The 18450-nt window shown below is 43.0% G+C and overlaps 1 protein-coding gene across 1 annotated transcript; it reads left to right on the top strand.

Moving 5' to 3' along the window:
* Positions 1-11558: 11558 nt before the first annotated feature.
* On the top strand, positions 11559-12401 carry LOC748362 (thyroid transcription factor 1-associated protein 26). Its single transcript, XM_054686404.2, is given in 1 exon segment — positions 11559-12401. A coding segment is annotated over 1 exon segment (723 nt). The 5' UTR covers positions 11559-11602; the 3' UTR covers positions 12326-12401.
* Positions 12402-18450: the final 6049 nt, after the last annotated feature.

Below are 18450 nucleotides of genomic sequence, written 5' to 3'. Positions count from 1 at the left end.
TTTTAATATTGGGTGCTGGAGTTCTTTTAAGTATCTTGAACTCTGTTTGGGGACATAAAGTTACTTGGAAACAATCCGATCATTTTATAGCTTGCTTTTAAGCTTAATAAGACAGGACTGGGACAGCCTTTAGTTTAGGGCTAATTTGACCCACTATGAAGGTAATACCGTTCTGAATAATCTTCCTGGTTACACGGTTTCTGCATTCTGTCTGTTGGGAACATGAAATATTCTGAGCCCTATTGAGCTCCCAGTTGTATCTCCTGTTCCTTACCTCACATGCATACACTGCTTGGCGTTTAGCTGAAGACTTAAGGGAAACCCAATATTCTGCCCTGCAAATCTTACCTTGGCTCCCCTAAATTCTCTACCCAGGGAGGTTCCCTTCCCTAGCCTTAGTGCCACAGCTTAGAAACCCCATGTAGAAGCTTGCACAATTATAGGGCTTTCTTTGTTTTCCATCTCTCAGGAGTCACTGTCCTGCACTGGCTTTTGTCTAACATCTGAAAAACTTCCTTGTATACATTTTATATAGGTTTTAGTTTAAGGTGGAGAAGGTAAATCGTGCCTCTGCTACTCCATTTTGACTAGAGTGGAAGTTAACTTTGTATTTCCTAAATGTTAATGAGGCTGAGCATCTTTTCCCATGTTTATTATTCATTCCTTATTGCTCTCTGAAAAGCTTGTTTCATGTCTTTTGCCCATTTATATAGTAGTAGATTGTTGTCTTTTTATACTTAATAGATTGTGGATACTAAGAATAAGTTAAGGAGTGCTGTCTCTCTCTCCTTCCCTCTGTCTGTTCTCTTGGAAGAAAAGAAAAACATTTAAATTAATCTGTTCCTTAAAAGCTGGATAGAGCTTGCCTATAAAATTGTCTGAACTTTGCATTTTTTTGTGAGAAAATTTCTTAGCTATTGATTAGGTTTCAAAAATTATAGAATTATTAGCCTTTCTATTTCTTTAATGTTAGTCATTTTTATTACATTTTTCTGGGAATTTGTTTTCATTGAAGTTTTTATTTTTTGATAGCATTGCGCATAGTTTAGCTAGATTTTTCTATCCTGCTTTGTTGATGAATGTCCTTATGTTTTAGTGTGTCTCATAAACAGCATATAGCTAGATGATGATGATGATTATTATTATTACTATTTTGAGACGGAGTCTCACTCTGTCACCCAGGCTGGAGTGCAGTGGCGCAGTCTCAGCTTACTGCAACCTCCACCTCCTGGGTTCAAGCGATTCTACTGCCTCAGCCTCCTGAGTAGCTGGGACTACAGGTGCTTGCCACCAGGCCCGGCTAATTTTTTTTTTCTTTTTTTTAGTAACAGGGTTTTCACCATATTGGCCAGGCTGGTCTGGAACTCCTGACCTTCTGATCTGCCCACCTCAGCCTCCCAAAGTGCTGGGATTACAGGCATGAGCCACTGCACCTGGCCAATTATTTTTAAATCTAATCTGAACTTTAACTGGTTAGTTGAGTGCATTTTTATGTGTACTGATGTATTTGCATTTATTCCTTACCACCTTATTTTGTGCTTTTTATGTTTTTTTCTTCCACTCTTTTTTTTTTCTTTTGGAATCAAAAATGTTTTTTAATTCCACCCTCACCCCTCTGCCCCCTCTTCTTTGTTTTGGGGGAATTTCCTTGGAATATTACATCCGTACTTAAAAAGTATAATGTTATATCTTTATCTTCCTCTCTAATTGAGAGTCTTGGAACTCTCCAAGTCACCCCTCTTGCAACTTTCGTGTTAAAATCATTCAGTATTTTAGTTATAGCTTGTGATTTTTCACCTTAAAATTGGACCTTGAGCTGGACTCAGTGGTGCACACCTGTAGTTCTGGCTCCTGAATGGCTGAGGCCGGAGGATCCCTTGAGGCCAGGAGTTAGAGGCTGCAGTGCACTGCGATTGTGCCTGTGACTAGCCTCTGTACTCCAGCCTGGGCAACATAGTGAGACACCATCTGTTAGAAAAAAAATTAGACCTTGTGATTATTACTGTTTTTGTACAGATAATTGTTGGTTTAGATTTACTTTATATGTTAGAAGTGTTTGTTTATTCATTATTATTCTCACATCTCAGATCTTTCACCTAGGATAATTTTCCTTTCTGAAGCACATCTTTTGATGTTCCTCTAGTGACATCTGTTGATGGCAAACTCTTAGTTTACATTTATCAAAAGTATTTTCAATTCATTCTATAAAGTTGATTTTGTATGTACATAATTCTAAGTTGAGGTGTGTCTTTTTTTCCCCCAGTACTTTGAAGAATTAGTCTACTATCTTTTTACTTTTGTTACTACTGAGGAGAAATCTTTTGTCATTCCAAATGTCATTCTTTTGGATATAATGTGACTTTTCTTTCTGATTGCTTTTTTGCTGTGGTTAAACTTTCAATTTTGAAATCAGTTGTAGATTGGCATGCAATCATAAGAAATAATACAGAGAGAACCTGTGTACCCTTTGCCTAGTTTCTTCCAGTGATACCATCTTGTAAGATTCTAGTATGGTATCACAACCAAGATGCTGACATGGACACAGTGGAGATACAGAAAATTTCCATCACTACAAGGACCCCTCTTGCTGTCCTTTTATAGCCACGTCTACTTCCCTGCCACTTCTGTTTTCTCCTTCACCTCTGTCAACCACTGATATGTTCTCCATTCCTATAATTATGTCATTTCAAGGATTTTATATAAGTGGAATTCTGTATTATGTAGCCTTTTGGGGAGCCACTCATAATCTGGAAATACATAATCCCAAATGCCATGATCATGAAGGTTGAAACCCTGATAATCATAATCCCAAATATGTAATTCTGGAAAGAATAATTTTAAAAACCTTTAAAAGATATTTATTTACATTTTGTTTGTTTGTTTGTTTTGAGATGGAGTCTTACTCTGTTGCCCAGGCTGTAGTGCAGTGGCACGGTCTCAGCTCACTGCAACATCTACCTCCCAGGTTCGAGTGATTCTCCTGCCTCAGCCTCCCAAGTAGCTGGGACTACAGGTGTGCGCCACCACGCCCGGCTAATTTTTGTATTTTTAGTAGAGATGGGGTTTCACCATGTTGGCCAGGCTGGTCTCAAACCCCTGACTTCAGGTTATTAACTTTTTTTTTTTTTTGAGATGGAGTCTTGCTCTGTCACCCAGGCTGGAGTGCAGTGGCACGATCTTGGCTCACTGCAAGCTCTGCCTCCCGGGTTCACGCCATTCTCCTGCCTCAGCCTCCCGAGTAGCTGGGACTACAGGCACCCGCCACCATGCCCAGCTAATTTTTTTTGTATTTTTAGTAGAGACGGGGTTTCACTGTGTTAGCCAGGATGGTCTCGATCTCCTGACCTCGTGATCTGCCTGCTTCAGCCTCCCAAAGTGCTGGGATTACAGGCATCAGCCACTGCACCTGGCTGATTATTCACATTTTTAAAAGAGGATTTGAGAAATACAAACACAGGCCACTTTACACAATAAAATAGGCAACAATAACATACGTATGTTTGCAAGCATAAGCAGTTCTCAGCTCTACTAATGACAGTCACATGGGTATGACAGTTATGAACAGATGAGTGGTATTTATAAAGAAATAGGTCAAAAAGGGAAATGTATCAATGCATAGCCCTGTGGTTGGTAATTGTGTATGCTCAGCTTTATAACTGCAGTCATTTGAAATACTTTAAGAACAACCAGTGTCTTCCACCGGCTTCACTCAGATGCTAATCTCTGGAAACACTTGCACAGACACACTCAAAACACTAAGTTTCTAGGTGTTCCTTAATCCAATCAACTTGACACCTAAAATTAAGTCCCAAAGAACACCTCTTATCAACTCAGCACCCATACATACCTCCTTAAACCGTACTTAATTTCCAAATAAAGACAATGAGAAAGTTGTAGTTCTACCTATCATGATGCCAGTATCCTCTGATTGTGATTTTTGGGATTTTAGACATTATGGATTTTAGATTAGGCATTTTGATCTTTTGGGATTTCACCATTCAGGATTAAGGTGTTCGAGATTGTGTCTTACAGGATTATAAACCAAACCCCTTTTTGGGATTGGGTTTGTTTCGCCCCAGTCAGCCTTATTCTTCAGAGATTCTTCCAGTTTGTTGCTGTATCAATAGTTCACTTTTATTTTATTTTGTTTTATTTATTTATTTGGGATGGAGTCTCGTTGCCCAGGCTGGAGTGCAGTGGCGCCATCTCAGCTCACTGCAACCTCTGCTTCCTGGGTTCAAGCAATTCTTCTGCCTCGGTCTCCCTAGTAGCTGGGATTACAGGCGCGCACCACTATGCCTGGCTAATTTTTGTATTTTTAGTAGAGACGGAGTTTCGCCATGTTGGCCAGGCTGGTCTCGAACTCCTGACCTCAGGTGATCCACCCGCCTCAGCCTCCCAAAGTGCTAGGATTACAGGTGTGAGCCACTGTACCTGGCCAATAGTTCACTTTTATTGTTGAGTAGTATTTCATGGTATGAATATACTGTAGTTTGTTTAACCATTCACCCATTGAAGGACATCTGGGTTGTTTAGAGTTTGGGACCATAATGAGTAAAGCTGCTGTTAGTTTCTTTGTGAACACAGTCTTCATTTCTTCTGGATAACTGCCCAGTAGTGCAGTTGTTAGGTCATACGATAATTGCATATTTAAAGAAACTGCTGAACTGTTTTCCAGGGTGAGTCAGACTGCTTTACATTCCCACCAAGAACATATGGGCGATCCACTTCATCCGCATTCTCAACAACATTTAGTTGTGTCTCTGTGTTTTATTTTAGGCATTCTGGTAGGTATATAGTGATAGATATATAACTTACTCTGGTTTTAATTTTTATTTCTTTAATTGGTAATGTTGTTGAGTATCTTTTCATGTACTCATTTTGCCATCTGCATATCCTGTTAGGTGAAATGTTACTTTATATCTAATTGGATTTTTAGGTTTTTTTTATTTTTGAGTTTTGAGAGTTCTTTATGTATTCTACATACTAGTTCTTTGTCAGATGTTGCTTGCAGCTGTTTCCTCCCAATATATAGCTTGTCTTTCTTTTTTTTTTTCTTTTTTAAGACAGTCTCGCTCTGTCACTCAGGCTGGAGTACAGTGGTGAGATCACAGTTCACTGCAGCCTCAACCTCCAGGGCTCCAGCAATCCTCCCACCTCAACCTCTTAGTAGCTGGGACTACAGGTGCCTGCCACCACAGCCAGCTAATTTTTTTTTTTTTTTTTTTATTAGTGGAAACGAGGTCCCTATGTTGCCCAGGCTGGTCTCAAACTCCTGGTCTCAAGCAGTTCTCCCGCTTTGGCCTCCCAAAATGCTGGGATTACAGGTATGAGTCACCATGCCTAGCCTCCAATGTATGGCCTGTCTTTTAATAGAGTTTTGTAGAGTACAAGATTTTAATTTTTCTGCAGTTTATCAGTTTTTCCTTTTATGGATTGTGCTTTTGGTGTCAAAAGTAAGAACTCTGCCGAGCACTAGCTTCCGAAATTTTTCTCATACTTTTAATTTTTTAAAAAAAATTCTCTAGTTTTACATTTAAGTCTGTGATCCATTTTGAGATTTTTTTTTTTTTTTGACTTATGAACATCCACTTGTACTGGGACTATTTGTTGAAAAAGGTCTCTGGCTGCTTTTAAGGTTTACCTTTGTCTTCGGTATTCTAGAATATTCCACAATAATGTGTCTAGATAGGGATTTCCTTTATCTTTCTTGTTATATCCTGTGTCTGATGGCTTAATGTTTTTTATTATTCTGGAAACTTCTCTGCCATTTTTTCTTCAAATAGTCTCTCTCCACATTCTATCTATTATTTCCTTTTGTAATCTTAGTCAGTTTTATGTAAGGCTTTCTCCTCTTGTTCTTTGTATCTTAACTCATATTATCCAGATAGTTTATTCTGAATAATTGTTTTAGGTCTATATTCCAGGTCACCTACTCTTTTTCACATAAGCCCAGTCTCTTATTTAACCCATCCACTGAATTTTTAATTTCAGTAATTTTTTGTTTTTGGAGTTCTGTTTGATTCTTTCTTGAATTTGCCTGGTTATTTTTGATTTTCTGTTGTTCTTTGCTCATTTATTTCCACTCTGTTTTATTTACATAATTATATTGTTTCTGATAATTCCAGTATCTTAATTTCTTAAGAATTAAAAAAGTTTTCCTGCTGACCCTTGTGCGTACTGGCTTATTTCCTTGTGTGTTTCAGATTTTTTTCCCCTTAAATTGGGAGGACATACTTTGGGACTCCTAAGGTACCTAAAATGAAGATGCTTTTCTCCAGAGAGGATGCATATTTACCTTTCAGACTCCAGGTGATGCAGTCACTTGGGGCCACTTTCATTTGTGGCTTGGAATTTCCATGTGCAAGCATAATGTATTTTTGAACCCTAGACCTTGATGAAAGTTGACAAAATATCAGGGAAAACATATCTAGCATTAAGATCTCCCATCTATACCCCCATCATTGCAGAACTGGGTAAAACGCAGGTGTTGTTTTTTTGTTTTTTGTTTTTTTGAGATGGAGTCTTGCTCTGTCACCCAGGCTGGAGTGCAGTGGTGCGATCTCAGCTCATTGCAACCTCCGCCTCCACCTCCTGGGTTCAAGTGATTCTCCTGCCTCAGCCTCCTGAGTAGCTGGGACTACAGGTGCCTGCCACCACGCCTGGCTAATTTTTGTATTTTTAGTAGAGACGGGGTTTCACCATATTGGCCAGGCTGGTCTCGAACTCCTGACCTTGTGATCCGCCCGCCTCGGCCTCCCAAAGTGCTGGAATTACAGCCGTGAGCCACCGTGCCCAGCCTTAGTGGTTTTTTTCCTAGCCCAGTCTTTCTCTGACGAACTTGTTTTAGGTGAGCTCTTCTATTATAGTCTCCTGGCTTCATGTGAAGATCTTAGGCTCAGCTTCCCAGTTCTCTTTTAGGTCCAAAGCCTTGTCTTTATAAATATCCCTCATCACTGTGACCTGAAGTCCTTAGTCCCCAGCTGTGCAGGCAGGGGCATCCTGGCTAGTGGCCTGTTTACCATTTTGTTAATATATTTGTGAGTCATGAGGAATTTCCCTGTCTTGCAGTCTCATCAGTGCACGTAAAAGTATGATTGCTGGCTGAGTGCGGTGGCTCACGCCTGTAATCCCAGCACTTTGGGAGGCCGAGATGGGCGGGTCACCTGAGATCAGGAGTTCAAGACCAGTCTGGCCAATATGGTGAAACCCTGTCTCTACTAAAAATACAAAAAATTAGCTGGGCGTGGTGGTGCATGCCTGCAATCCCAGCTACTCGGGACGCTGAGGCAGAAGAATTCCTTGAACCCGGGAGGCGGAGGTTGCAGTGAGCTGAGATCACACCATTGCACTTCAGCCTGGGCAACAAGAGTGAAACGCCATCTCTAAATAAATAAATAAAGTACGATTGCTGTAATTTATCCACCAATGTGGATGTTGTATGGAGGAGGTGGGAGGGGGCGGTTACAATTCAGAATATCTAGTTCACCATACAGCTAAGAGCAGTTGTCTCCCTGCTATTGTACATAATTCTTAGCCATGAATAGAAAACATTTTAAATACATAAGAAACTATCACTCTGAATATAGAAAAATACATACTGTTCATACAGAAGATTCTAAAATGTAGTCTGAAAGAATGAATGCGCAAGGGAGAAATGTTGGTTGCAGGTGATGGAGCAGTGAGAGGAAATAACCTCCTCACACCCGAAGCTTGATTCAGTAGATCCAGTGGGAAAAACCAAAGTAGTAAAAATGTTTGAACCTATCATTGCAAGGCAAAACTCTCCTTAATTGCAAATGCTGCAATTAAGAGGTATGAGAAACTGGTTTTAACAAAGATGTGTGTACAGAAACGTAGTGTTCATCACGTATCCTTGATTAGATACAGCGCAGTCTTGGCTTCATGATACTACTACTAATCTACGGTAAAGTGGCCATGTTTCCTATTTCTTCTCTTTTGCTTCTCTAGGTTTTAGGTGAACTTTTAAAACCAGTCTCCATTTATATATTCTACTGGCTTTTGCTAACCTGTCCCCGCAACCCCTCCCCCGGAAAAAAGATTGAGTGAGCTGTTGGTAGTCAGATATTTTTTAAGTTAAAAAGCTGTTTGGGGCTGGGTGTGGTGGCTCACCTGTGATCCCAGCACTTTGGGAGGCTGAGGCAGGCGGATCACCTGAGGTCAGGAATTCGAAACCAACCTGGCCAACATGGTGAACCCCTGTCCCTACTAAAAACACAAAAATTAGCTGGGTGTGGTGGCAGGTGCCTGTAATCCCAGCTACTCAGGTGGCTGAGGCAGGAGAATCGCTTGAACCTGGGAGGCGGAGGTTGCAGTGAGCCGAGATCGTGCCATTGCACTCCAGCCTGGGTGACGAGTGGAACTGCATCTCAAAAACAAAAAACAAAACAAAACAAAACAAAACACCAAAACTATTTGGAGCCTAACATTTCTCAGTTATTATAACTTCACTGTAAGGTTTCAGCTTAATCTTTCTTACCAGTTGAATTTTCAAAGATTTTGATCAGAACTATTAAAGGCTAAATAAAAGAAACTTTAAATACACTCAGCAATCATACTTTTACAAGTGTCTTTTAATAAATTAGTTGCTTTTTAGTTACTGAAAAACATATTTCATCTTGGTTTTCCACTCATCATAAAAACATTTAATCTTAAGTTTGACATTTCTTACCCCATCTAGACTGAGTCACAAAGAATGCATAATAGCTAGTAAAATCGAAATCACAGGAACCTTACCTTTCAGTGGCTGTTGCTATGAAACCATGTTTTGATGGGAAATTTGAGAGAACCCTGGGCTTCCTGTTATTAAATGACAGATTGTGGAGATCCCCTTGATTTTTGAAACTCTTTTTTTTTTTTTTTTTCAAGACGGAGTCTTGCTCTTGTCACCCAGGCTGGAGTGCAATGGTATGATCTTGGCTTACCACAACCTCCGCCTCCCAGGTTCAAGTGATTCTCCTGCCTCAGCCTCCCAAGTAGCTTGGATTACAGGCACCTGCCATCATGCCCTGCTAATTTTTGTTATTTTTAGTAGAGACGGGGTTTCACCATGTTAGCCAGGCTGGTCTTGAACACCTGACCTCAAGTGATCTAAGAGCCTCAGCCTCCCAAAGTGCTGGGATTATAGGCATGAGCCACCACACCCAGCCCAGAACTCTTTTTAAAGCAAGTCATTTTAATTACTCTTCTGCTAATGGGAAAATCTATATTCTTACCTTATTTTACCCACACTCGACTACTAGTTAGGCTTAATTTTGCTAGGGGCACTGTCAGGAGTTAACAATTTTATGTTTTCGCCTCCTCTGCTATTCTTTGTTCATTGAATGGGCAGATGAGCAGGGTTTTTGAGTGATGTTTTTATGGGCAATTAAAAAGTTGTATTGGCTGGGCACGGTGGCTCATGCTTGTAATCTCAGCACTCTGGGAGGCTGAGGCACTGATCCACCTCAAGTGGATCACTTGAGGTCAGAGGTTTGAGATGAGCCTGGCCAACATGGTGAAACCCTGTCTCTACTACAAAAATTAGCCAGGTGTGGTGGTGCACACCTGCAATCCCAGCTGTTTGGGAGGCTGAGGCAGGAGAATCACTCGAACCCAGGAGGCGGAGGCTGCAGCGAGCTGAGATCACATCATTGCACTCCAGCCTGGGCAACAGAGCGAGACTCAGTCTCAAAAAAAAAAAAGTTGTATTGCTGTTATTTACTTAAATGAGTAGAGTACTAGGAAGCTGGACACACATAAAGGTTGCAAATACAGTATCATTCTAGCAAGAGAGTTTGTGTAGAAAGAGAAGTTAGGTAATGCTTCTTTGTTGCTATGAATCTACAACAAGACCAGTGACCTCTGGCTCCTGAAAAAGAGAAAAGTTTTGTTTGCTTGGTTTGGTGGAGAGAGCTGGGGAAACCTGAGTCAGGAACAAAGGCATATGAAGGTGGTAACAAGCCAGGTGCAGAGGGAGAGCAGGGCGGTGTCTGACTACTGCCGAGGCTGGGAAGGCAATGAGTGTCAGGAGGGAAGAGGAAATTGGGAAAGGGAGAGTCCCAAATGCAAAACTGAGAAGCTTGGATTTGCTTCGCCAGGCCCCAGAAAATAAGGAAGAAAGTGGCACTGGGATAGCTGAGAAAAGTTACTCTGGGCGTTGTATGTAGGACCTTTACCATGGGTTGGCACCACAGTCCTCACATGGCATTGAACACGATTTCATTCAATATCGATTCCACACATCACCCCAAATGCAGACGTACATCAAGCAGGCTTCCCAGAAGAGATGATGCAGACGCTGAGGCCTTTGATATCTCTTCTGCATTTGATATCCAAGTTGGTGCAGTGCTAGAACGTAGAACAGGCGCAACGACAACAACGTTAAAGTCATACAGTCTTTGTTACATAATCACTCATTTGTCATCACAGAAATAATACCAGTATCTTCAGCATGACCAGGGATGGATGTGGTTTTAGTAAACCTGATAGGGTGTAAGCAGGATCAGAATGGAGCCCACATGGTCGACCGTGGCCTGTGCTGCGTTCATGGGATGTGTAGCTGAGGGCTGACCTGGAAGCATCTTGGGCACAGGCTCTTTGTTGGATTCATGGCACAGGAGAGAGTGCCTCACATAGAGCAAGAAAGTAGCCTCGAAAGCACTGCAATCTCAGCAGGTGGCAGTGCACACTTTTAACTTCATGATAAGTGATGTTTCATTGTTGTATTGATCATTTTCTACTACTCACTTTCTAAGAACGCACAAAAAACACACACTCATGGTCTTTTCCCCTGGCATATGTTTACAGGAAATAACACAACAGGCATGACCATGATACATGCTTAATTTTTAGGTCTGTCCTAGATGTCCCTCTCACTGCACAACCCCAGCACGGGCAGGCACAGGCAACACTGCATCACATGCAGACAGCTGCCCCATGGCCTGCCAACCCATCCTCCAGGCTCAAGGCTTCACTCCATAGCTCTTTCACGGTCTTCTCATTAGACAGCGAGAATGTGCTTAGCTGTGAGTAAATGGTTATCACAACTAAGAGCTCTGAGGGAAAGTGTTTGTGGGCTTGAAGGGTGTATTAGTTTCCTAGGACCGTCACAACAAACTACCATAAGCAGGGTGACTTAAAACAAGGTTGGACATCGTGGCTCACACCTATAATCCCAGCACTTTGGGAGACCAAGGTGGGAGGATTGCTTGAGGCCAGGCCTTCGAGACCAGCCTGAGTAACATAAGAAAACCCCATGTCGGCCGGGCGCGGTGGCTCACGCTTGTAATCCCAGCACTTTGGGAGGCCGAGGCGGGCTGATCACGAGGTCAGGAGATCGAGACCATCCTGGCTAACACAGTGAAACCCCGCCTCTACTAAAAATATAAAAACTTGGCCGGGCGTGGTGGCGGGCGCCTGCAGTCCCAGCTACTCGGGAGGCTGAGGCAGGAGAATGGCGTGAACCCTGGGGGGCGGAGCTTGCAGTGAGCCGAGATCGCGCCACTGCACTCCAGCCTGGGCGACAGCGAGACTCCGTCTCAAAAAAAAGAAAAGAAAAGAAAAGAAAACCCCATGTCGATGACGCAGTTAGTTGGCTGCAATGGTGCCGGTGAGGCGGGCGGCGAAGTGGCGGCCTGGTGGTTTTGAGGTGCGTGGTGAAGGGGTTTCCACGTTCGGGTACAGGAATAAGAATGTGAAACAGAAGACATGGCGGCTTAACCACCCGCAAGCCTTCGTGGGGAGCGTTCGCAAGGGACAAGGCTTTGCTTTTCGAAGAAAACTGAGAATACAGCAAAGTTAAAAGAAATTGCTACGGAAGGAAAAGAAGGCCCAAACGTCACTGGAATCTCAATTCACAGATCGATACCCAGATAATCTGAAACATCTCTATTTTCAGATAGAGGAAAGACTTAGGAAGCAATCAAAAAAAGTTGACCATCCTTTGTCAGAACAAGTTCACCAGCCTTTGCTTGAAGAACAGTGTAGCATTGACCAGGCTTTATTTGAAGATCAGTGTAGCTTTGACCAGCCTCAGCCAGAAGAACAATGTAGTAAAACAGTAAACTCCTTTACAATTCCAAAGAAAAATAAAAAGAAAACATCAAATCAAAAAGCGCAAGAAGAATATGAACAGGTACAAGCTAAACGTGCTGCTAAGAAACAAGAATTCGAGAGGAGAAAACAGGAGAGAGAAGCCCAAAGGCACTACAAAAAGAAGAAAATGGAAGTGTTTAAAATATTGAAGCAAGAGACTAAAAAGGGCCAACCAAACTTGAATGTACAAATAGAGTACCTTCTTCAAAAAATACAAGAAAAAAGTTAAACATTTTGTTCCTACAGGTTAAAATACCTGCTGCCTATTAGGTTCTTCTGTGACAAGTGCCTTCCAGCAGTGAACTAAATTTATTAACATAAACTGAATTGCTAAACTATGCTAAATATAAGATGTTCACATATTTTCATTATGGTAAAAAATTTTCTAAATATGTTCTACATATGTTTCTTATTTATTTGCCTCTGAAGGAAGGTTGGCCTGAAGAACTGAAAGAACCTCCTATGTGCAAGACAGGCCCAAGCATGTAATACTTTTGTACCATATGAGATTTATATGAAATAAAATTTTTTAAAAATAGAAAAAAAAGAAGACCCCATGTCTACAAAAATTAAGAAATTAGCCAGGTGTGGTGGTGCATGCGTGTAGTCCTAGCTACTCAGGAGGCTGAGGCAGGAGGATTGCTTGAGCTCAGGAGTTTGAGGTTACAGTGAGCTGATTGTGCCACTGTACTTCAGCCTGGGTGGCAGAATGAGATTCTGTTTCAAACAAAACAAAACAAAACAAAACAAAATCTATTATCTCACAGTTCTGCAGGCTGGAAGTCTGAATCAAGCTGTCATCAGAGCCATGCTCGCTCTGAAGCCTCTAGGGAAGAATCCTTCCTTGCCTCTTCCTAGCTTCTCATGGCATTCGCTGGCTTATAGCTGCATCATCCTCATCTCTGCCTCTGTCTTCACATTGCCTTCTTCCCTGCGTCTCCTCTGTGTCTCTCTCTCCAAATTTCTCAGTCCTTTCTTTTAAAAAGACACCCTGCCTGGGCACAGTGGCTCATGCCTGTAATCCCAGCACTTTGGGAGGCCGAGGCAGGTGGATCACCTGAGGTCAGGAGATCGAGACCAGCCTGGCCAACGTGTAGAAACCCCATCTCTACTAAAAATACAAAAAATTAGCTGGGCTTGGTGGCAGGTGCCTGTAATCCCAGCTACTCGGGAGGCTGAGGCAGGAGAATCACTTGAACCCGGGAGGCGGAGGTTGCAGTGAGCCAAGATCGCGCCGTCACATTCCAGCCTGGGGGAAAAGAGCAAGACTTCGTCTTAAAAAAAAAAAAAAAAAGACACCCATCATTGGTTCATTGGATTTAGGGCTCACTCTCATCCAGTATGAACACTTCTTAACTTAGTTGTATCTGCAAAGACTCTATTTCCGAATAAAGTCACATTCACAGATATTGGAGGTTAGGACTTGAACGTATCTTTTTGGGGGCACGATTTAACCCACTATAGGGTGTAAGGTGTTTGCAGAGCTCAAGAAAAGCTACCCAGCACTTTGGCTAGAGGTTAGCAAAGATGTTGAACAGATACTGAGCTGAGCCTTAGAGGCCACATTTCTAAACATAGAATGTTGCAGGCATTCAAATGTGACCACTTACAATCCCACATCATTAGCCCAGGAGTAGGTGCTTCATTTTAACATGCGATCGTCACTCATTCTTTGCCTTCAACCCAAGGTTCCTCTACCTGTTTCCCATAGTGCTCATGTCTTTTCATTCAGTCTCTCTTCCTAGCAATGGGTAGCGTGTTAGTACAGGCCATCTCATAGTTCCCTGGGGGCTTTTTGTAAGAGAACTATAGCTTCCAGAAAAATGGGTCTCTATACACCAGGCACTCTTCTAAGTACTTTATAGACACTAATTCCTGTAATTCTCACAGTATCCTTATGAGGTAGATAAGATTATTTATTCCCATTTTACATATTAGGAAACTGAAGTACAGAGGTTAGATAATTTGCTCAAAGTTACACAGTTAATAAGTAGCAGAGCACTCTGGCTTCAAGTTCATGACACCAAACTGCCTGCCATTATAAGCTTAGATTCTTTCCCTACCAAGATATGCAAGAAAAGAAAAAAGAAACAATAAAAAAGAGCTTAGATTATTTCTCATACCATTTATCAAAATAAATTCCAGGTCATGATTAAAGACCTGAATGTAAAAAATAAAACTTGGGGTGGGCATTATGGCTCATGCCTGTAATCCCAGCACCTTGGGAGGCCGAGGCAGGGGGATCACTTGAGCCCAGGAGTTTGAGAACAGCCTGGGCAAGACGATGGTTCTGCAAAAATTTAAAACATTAGCTGGGTGTGGTGGTGCGCCCTTGTAGTCCCAGCTACTTGGCTGGGAGGACGGCTTGAGCCCAGGAGTTCAAGGCTGCAGTGAGCTATGATTATCCCCGTACACTCCAGCCTGAGCAACAAAGACCCTATCTCAAGACAAACAAACAAAATAAATATATAAACATTAATACAAATAAAAAGAAAAAAAAGTCTACAGAATAGGAAAATGGGCAATGGAAGAGTGAAAAATGAAAACTGCAATGCCAAGAAACATATAAAAAGATCCTTAAGTTCACTAGTAACCAAGGAAATGAGAGTTAAAATAACCATGATATACCATTTCTCACACATCAGATTAGCAGAAAGCACTGAGATTGTCTCAATCTCAGATGTTGGCAGGATATGGAGAAATGGGGACCCCTCCCATGCTGCTGGTGAACGAGTCATTGGAGAGCAGCTGAGCAGTTTCTAGTGGGGCCCAACCCATGCGTGTCCATGTCACCACTGCAAATAGCTATATATACTCTCTTTTAGCTCACTGGAAAAACAGGTTACACAACCAATGATATTCATGGTGTTCACTGATGCTGTAGACAGAAGGGGCAGGCAAGCCAGGGGGTCCCCACCTGGACCCATGGATGGGCTTCCAGTCTCCAGGACAAATGTTATCTCTCTGGGCATCTGTGTCTTCCTCTGTGGTGACGGTCCGTACCCACACGTCTGCCATCCACTGTCTCAGCATCTCTGGACTGCTTCCTGAAAGCACAGACCTCAGTCTCACCACAAGGGCCAGAATGGGCAGAAATAGCTTTGGGGCAGATCCAATGCCAATTTTAAACAGGGCAGAAGGAGAAAGTGTGTGAGGCTCACTGCCCTACTCTCTTCTCAGTGCTCTAATAGTGTCCAGAGATGTGTGGACATTGGCCCCACTGACACAGCAAGAGGAAAGCCATGGCCTTCTCTCTCTTTTTTTTTTTTTTTTTTGAGATGGAGTCTCGCTCTGTTGCCCAGGCTGGAGTGCAGTGGCACAATCTTGGCTCACTACAACCTCTGCCTCTCGGGTTCAAGTGATTCTCCTGCCTCAGCCTCCTGAGTAGCTGGGACTAACAGGCACACACCACCATGCCTGGCTAATTGTTGTATTTTTAGTAGAGACGGGGTTTCACTATGTTGGTCAGGCTGGTCTTGAACTCCTGACCTCGTGATCCACCTGCCTTAGCCTTCCAAAGTGCTGGGATTACAGGCGTGAGCCACCGCACCCAGCCGCCATCGCCTTCTCTTACATCTCTCACATCTCTCAGAGGCAGAGCCTAGTTTTGGGTCAGTGATGCTGTAGCTAAACTTGTTGTAACCCCTGGAAGGCCTTACTTTTTGCTCAAGTGTGCAATAAATAGCCTCAACAATGATTTCATTCTTCCAGCTTGTCAGAGTCATGGCAGCAAAATCATTTTAGCTGTGGAGGATTCAAGATGAGGTTTCTCTAAATCAGATACTGTAAGAAGACTGTAGCGTGGCTCTTTTCTTAAATCAAATAACCATTTTTCTGGCCTAAATAATGTCTCCAAAATTTAAGGCAGAATTTTGGGGGCCTCCACCAAATGCTTGCTTGTCTGTGTTGAGCCGATTCCGGAATCTCTTTTGAGAAGCAGTTGGTGCTGCCCACTGTGGCCCCTATCCTGTGCGGGCATGCTGCTCACCTGGGGCTGAGTACACATCGGGATTCCTAAACTTCATTGCCCAGGCTCATCTTTTCTTACATGCACAGCCAGGTCGCACTTGGCAATATCCTCAGAGAGTTTCTTCTTTGATTGGTTGCTATCTTATACCTGCAAAAAATGTGGCTCAGTCATCTAGTGTTTGAAAGAGATCATCCAAGGAAGCCATTGCACTATGTGTCTCTGAGTTCTGTTGCTTTATTTGGTTAGATGATTAGAGAAGAAGGCTCTTGGACAGCGGTAGCTCATTTCCCCATAGAAACACCTTCCCTTGAGTTGAGGTATGATGTCATACTCTCAGCTTTTACTGGGGCGTGTGGTGAAGAATGGGCATTTGAAGACCAACATGGCATCTTCTACAGGACTTGAGCTGAAGATATTGACGATTTCTTACTCAATGTAAGGATTTAGATCTCTCCTAATTTTTTTTTTTAGATGGATTTTTGCTGTTGTTGCCCAGGCTGGAGTGCAACGGTTAGATCTTGGCTCACTGCAACTGCCACCTCCCGGGTTCAAATGATTCTCTTCGCCTCAGCCTCCCAAGTAGCTAGGATTACAGGCACCCACCACCATGCCTGGCTAATTTTTGTATTTTTAGTACAGATGGGGTTTCTCCATGTTGACCATGTTGGCTAGGCTGGTCTCGAACTCCTGACCTCAGGTGATTCGCCTGCTTTGGCCTCTCAAAGTGCTGGGGTTACAGACGTGAGCCACCGCACCTGGCCAATCTCTCCTAAAATTTAACATCAGGAATGTATTTATTTCTCTTGGAAACTCTGCATCTTTTTTTATGGTTTTGGGAGCTTGGAGGCAATGTGTGTTTGTGTAAAGCACGTTTTTGAGCCTGATGGCCCTGGGCTTCCATCTTCACTCAACCACTTAATGAGTGAACGTGGGCAGGTTGGCTGCCCTTTCTCAACCCCAATAACCTCATCTGGAAATGGGAATAATTATTCCAATGCCATCGAGCTTTTGTGGGGATTAGGGCACTTTGATGTAAACTACCATATGTATCATTGGTGCTAAACAAATAGGAGTTGTTGGCTGGGTGCGGTGGCTCACGCCTGTAATCCCAGCACTTTGGGAAGCCGAGGTGGGCAGATCATGAGGTCAGGAGCTCGAGACCAGCCTGGCCAACATGTTCAAACCCCATCTCTACTAAAAATACAAAAATTAGTCGTGTGTGGTGGTGCGCACCTGTAATCTGAGACCAGAGAATCGCTTGAACCCAGGAGGCGGAGGTTGCAGTGAGCTGAGATCACACCACTGCACTCCAGCCTGGGCGACAGAACGAGACTCCATCTCAAACAAACAACAACAGCAAAAGAAAAAAATGGGAGCTGTTACTTGAAAATCCATTGTACCAGAAAATTTCAAAGCTAGAATTAGTGTTCTAATGCAGTGACTACTCTAATCTAGCTTTCTAGTATGATATCCTTTTTTTCTTGTAAGGATTTCTGATTGAACTTTCAAAAAAATTTATTTATTTGTTTTCGAGACAGGATCTCACTCTGTCACCCAGGCTAGAGTGCAGTGGTGCAATCACAGCTCACTGCAGCCTCAACCTCCCAGGCTCAAGCAATCCACCTCAGCCTCCAGAGTGGCTGGGACCACAGGTATGTGCCACTATGCCTGGCTAATTTTTATATTTTTTGTAGAGCTGGGATTTGGCCATGTTGCCCAGGCTAGTCTTGAACTCCTGGGCTCAAGCAATCCTCTCGCCTTGGCCTCCCAGAGTGCTGGGATTACAGGCGTGAGACACTGCACCTGGCCTAATTTTTTATTTTAATTATTCCATTCTCTGTGTTTTAATCATCTACACTGCTTCACATTTTCTTTGGGAGACAGGTGGTGAATAAATAAAAAGAGCTACACATTCCAGTTACCTTGTGCCATTCTTACCTCCCTAGCACCAACACCTGGGTTCTAAACCCACCTTGGCCAACTGGTTGACTGTGTGTCCTTGAGCAAGTTGCTGCCTGAGACAGGGAGGTTTGTTGGGAGGTGGGCTACTGTGTGGGTTGATTGTGTTCTTTCCTCTTCTTCTGACCCCTGATGGGCATCACCAAATTTAGGAAATAATTTCAAAGTTTTGGGTCTGTTGCCTGTACCTGGTGAGGCTGGAGACCAGGCAGTCTGCAGAATGCTGTGGTCAGGTGGGTTCAGACTTCCCCTGCCACAGTGGGAGAGAAGCCACCACCCATGCCACGCAGGGCGGCAGTAGGGAGCCGCAGGGCCATGTTATCTCTGACACAGGCTAGTGCCTTGGTCCCTAGTCAGAAGGACTTCGTGACTCGTTTGGAATTCCCCTTCGTGAAGGCAGGGACAGAGTCCTCCCTGTGCCATGT

This window comes from Pan troglodytes, chromosome 5 (genome assembly GCF_028858775.2).
Source record: "Pan troglodytes isolate AG18354 chromosome 5, NHGRI_mPanTro3-v2.0_pri, whole genome shotgun sequence".
NCBI lineage: Eukaryota > Metazoa > Chordata > Mammalia > Primates > Hominidae > Pan > Pan troglodytes.
This window is presented reverse-complemented; position numbering and strand designations above follow the sequence as displayed.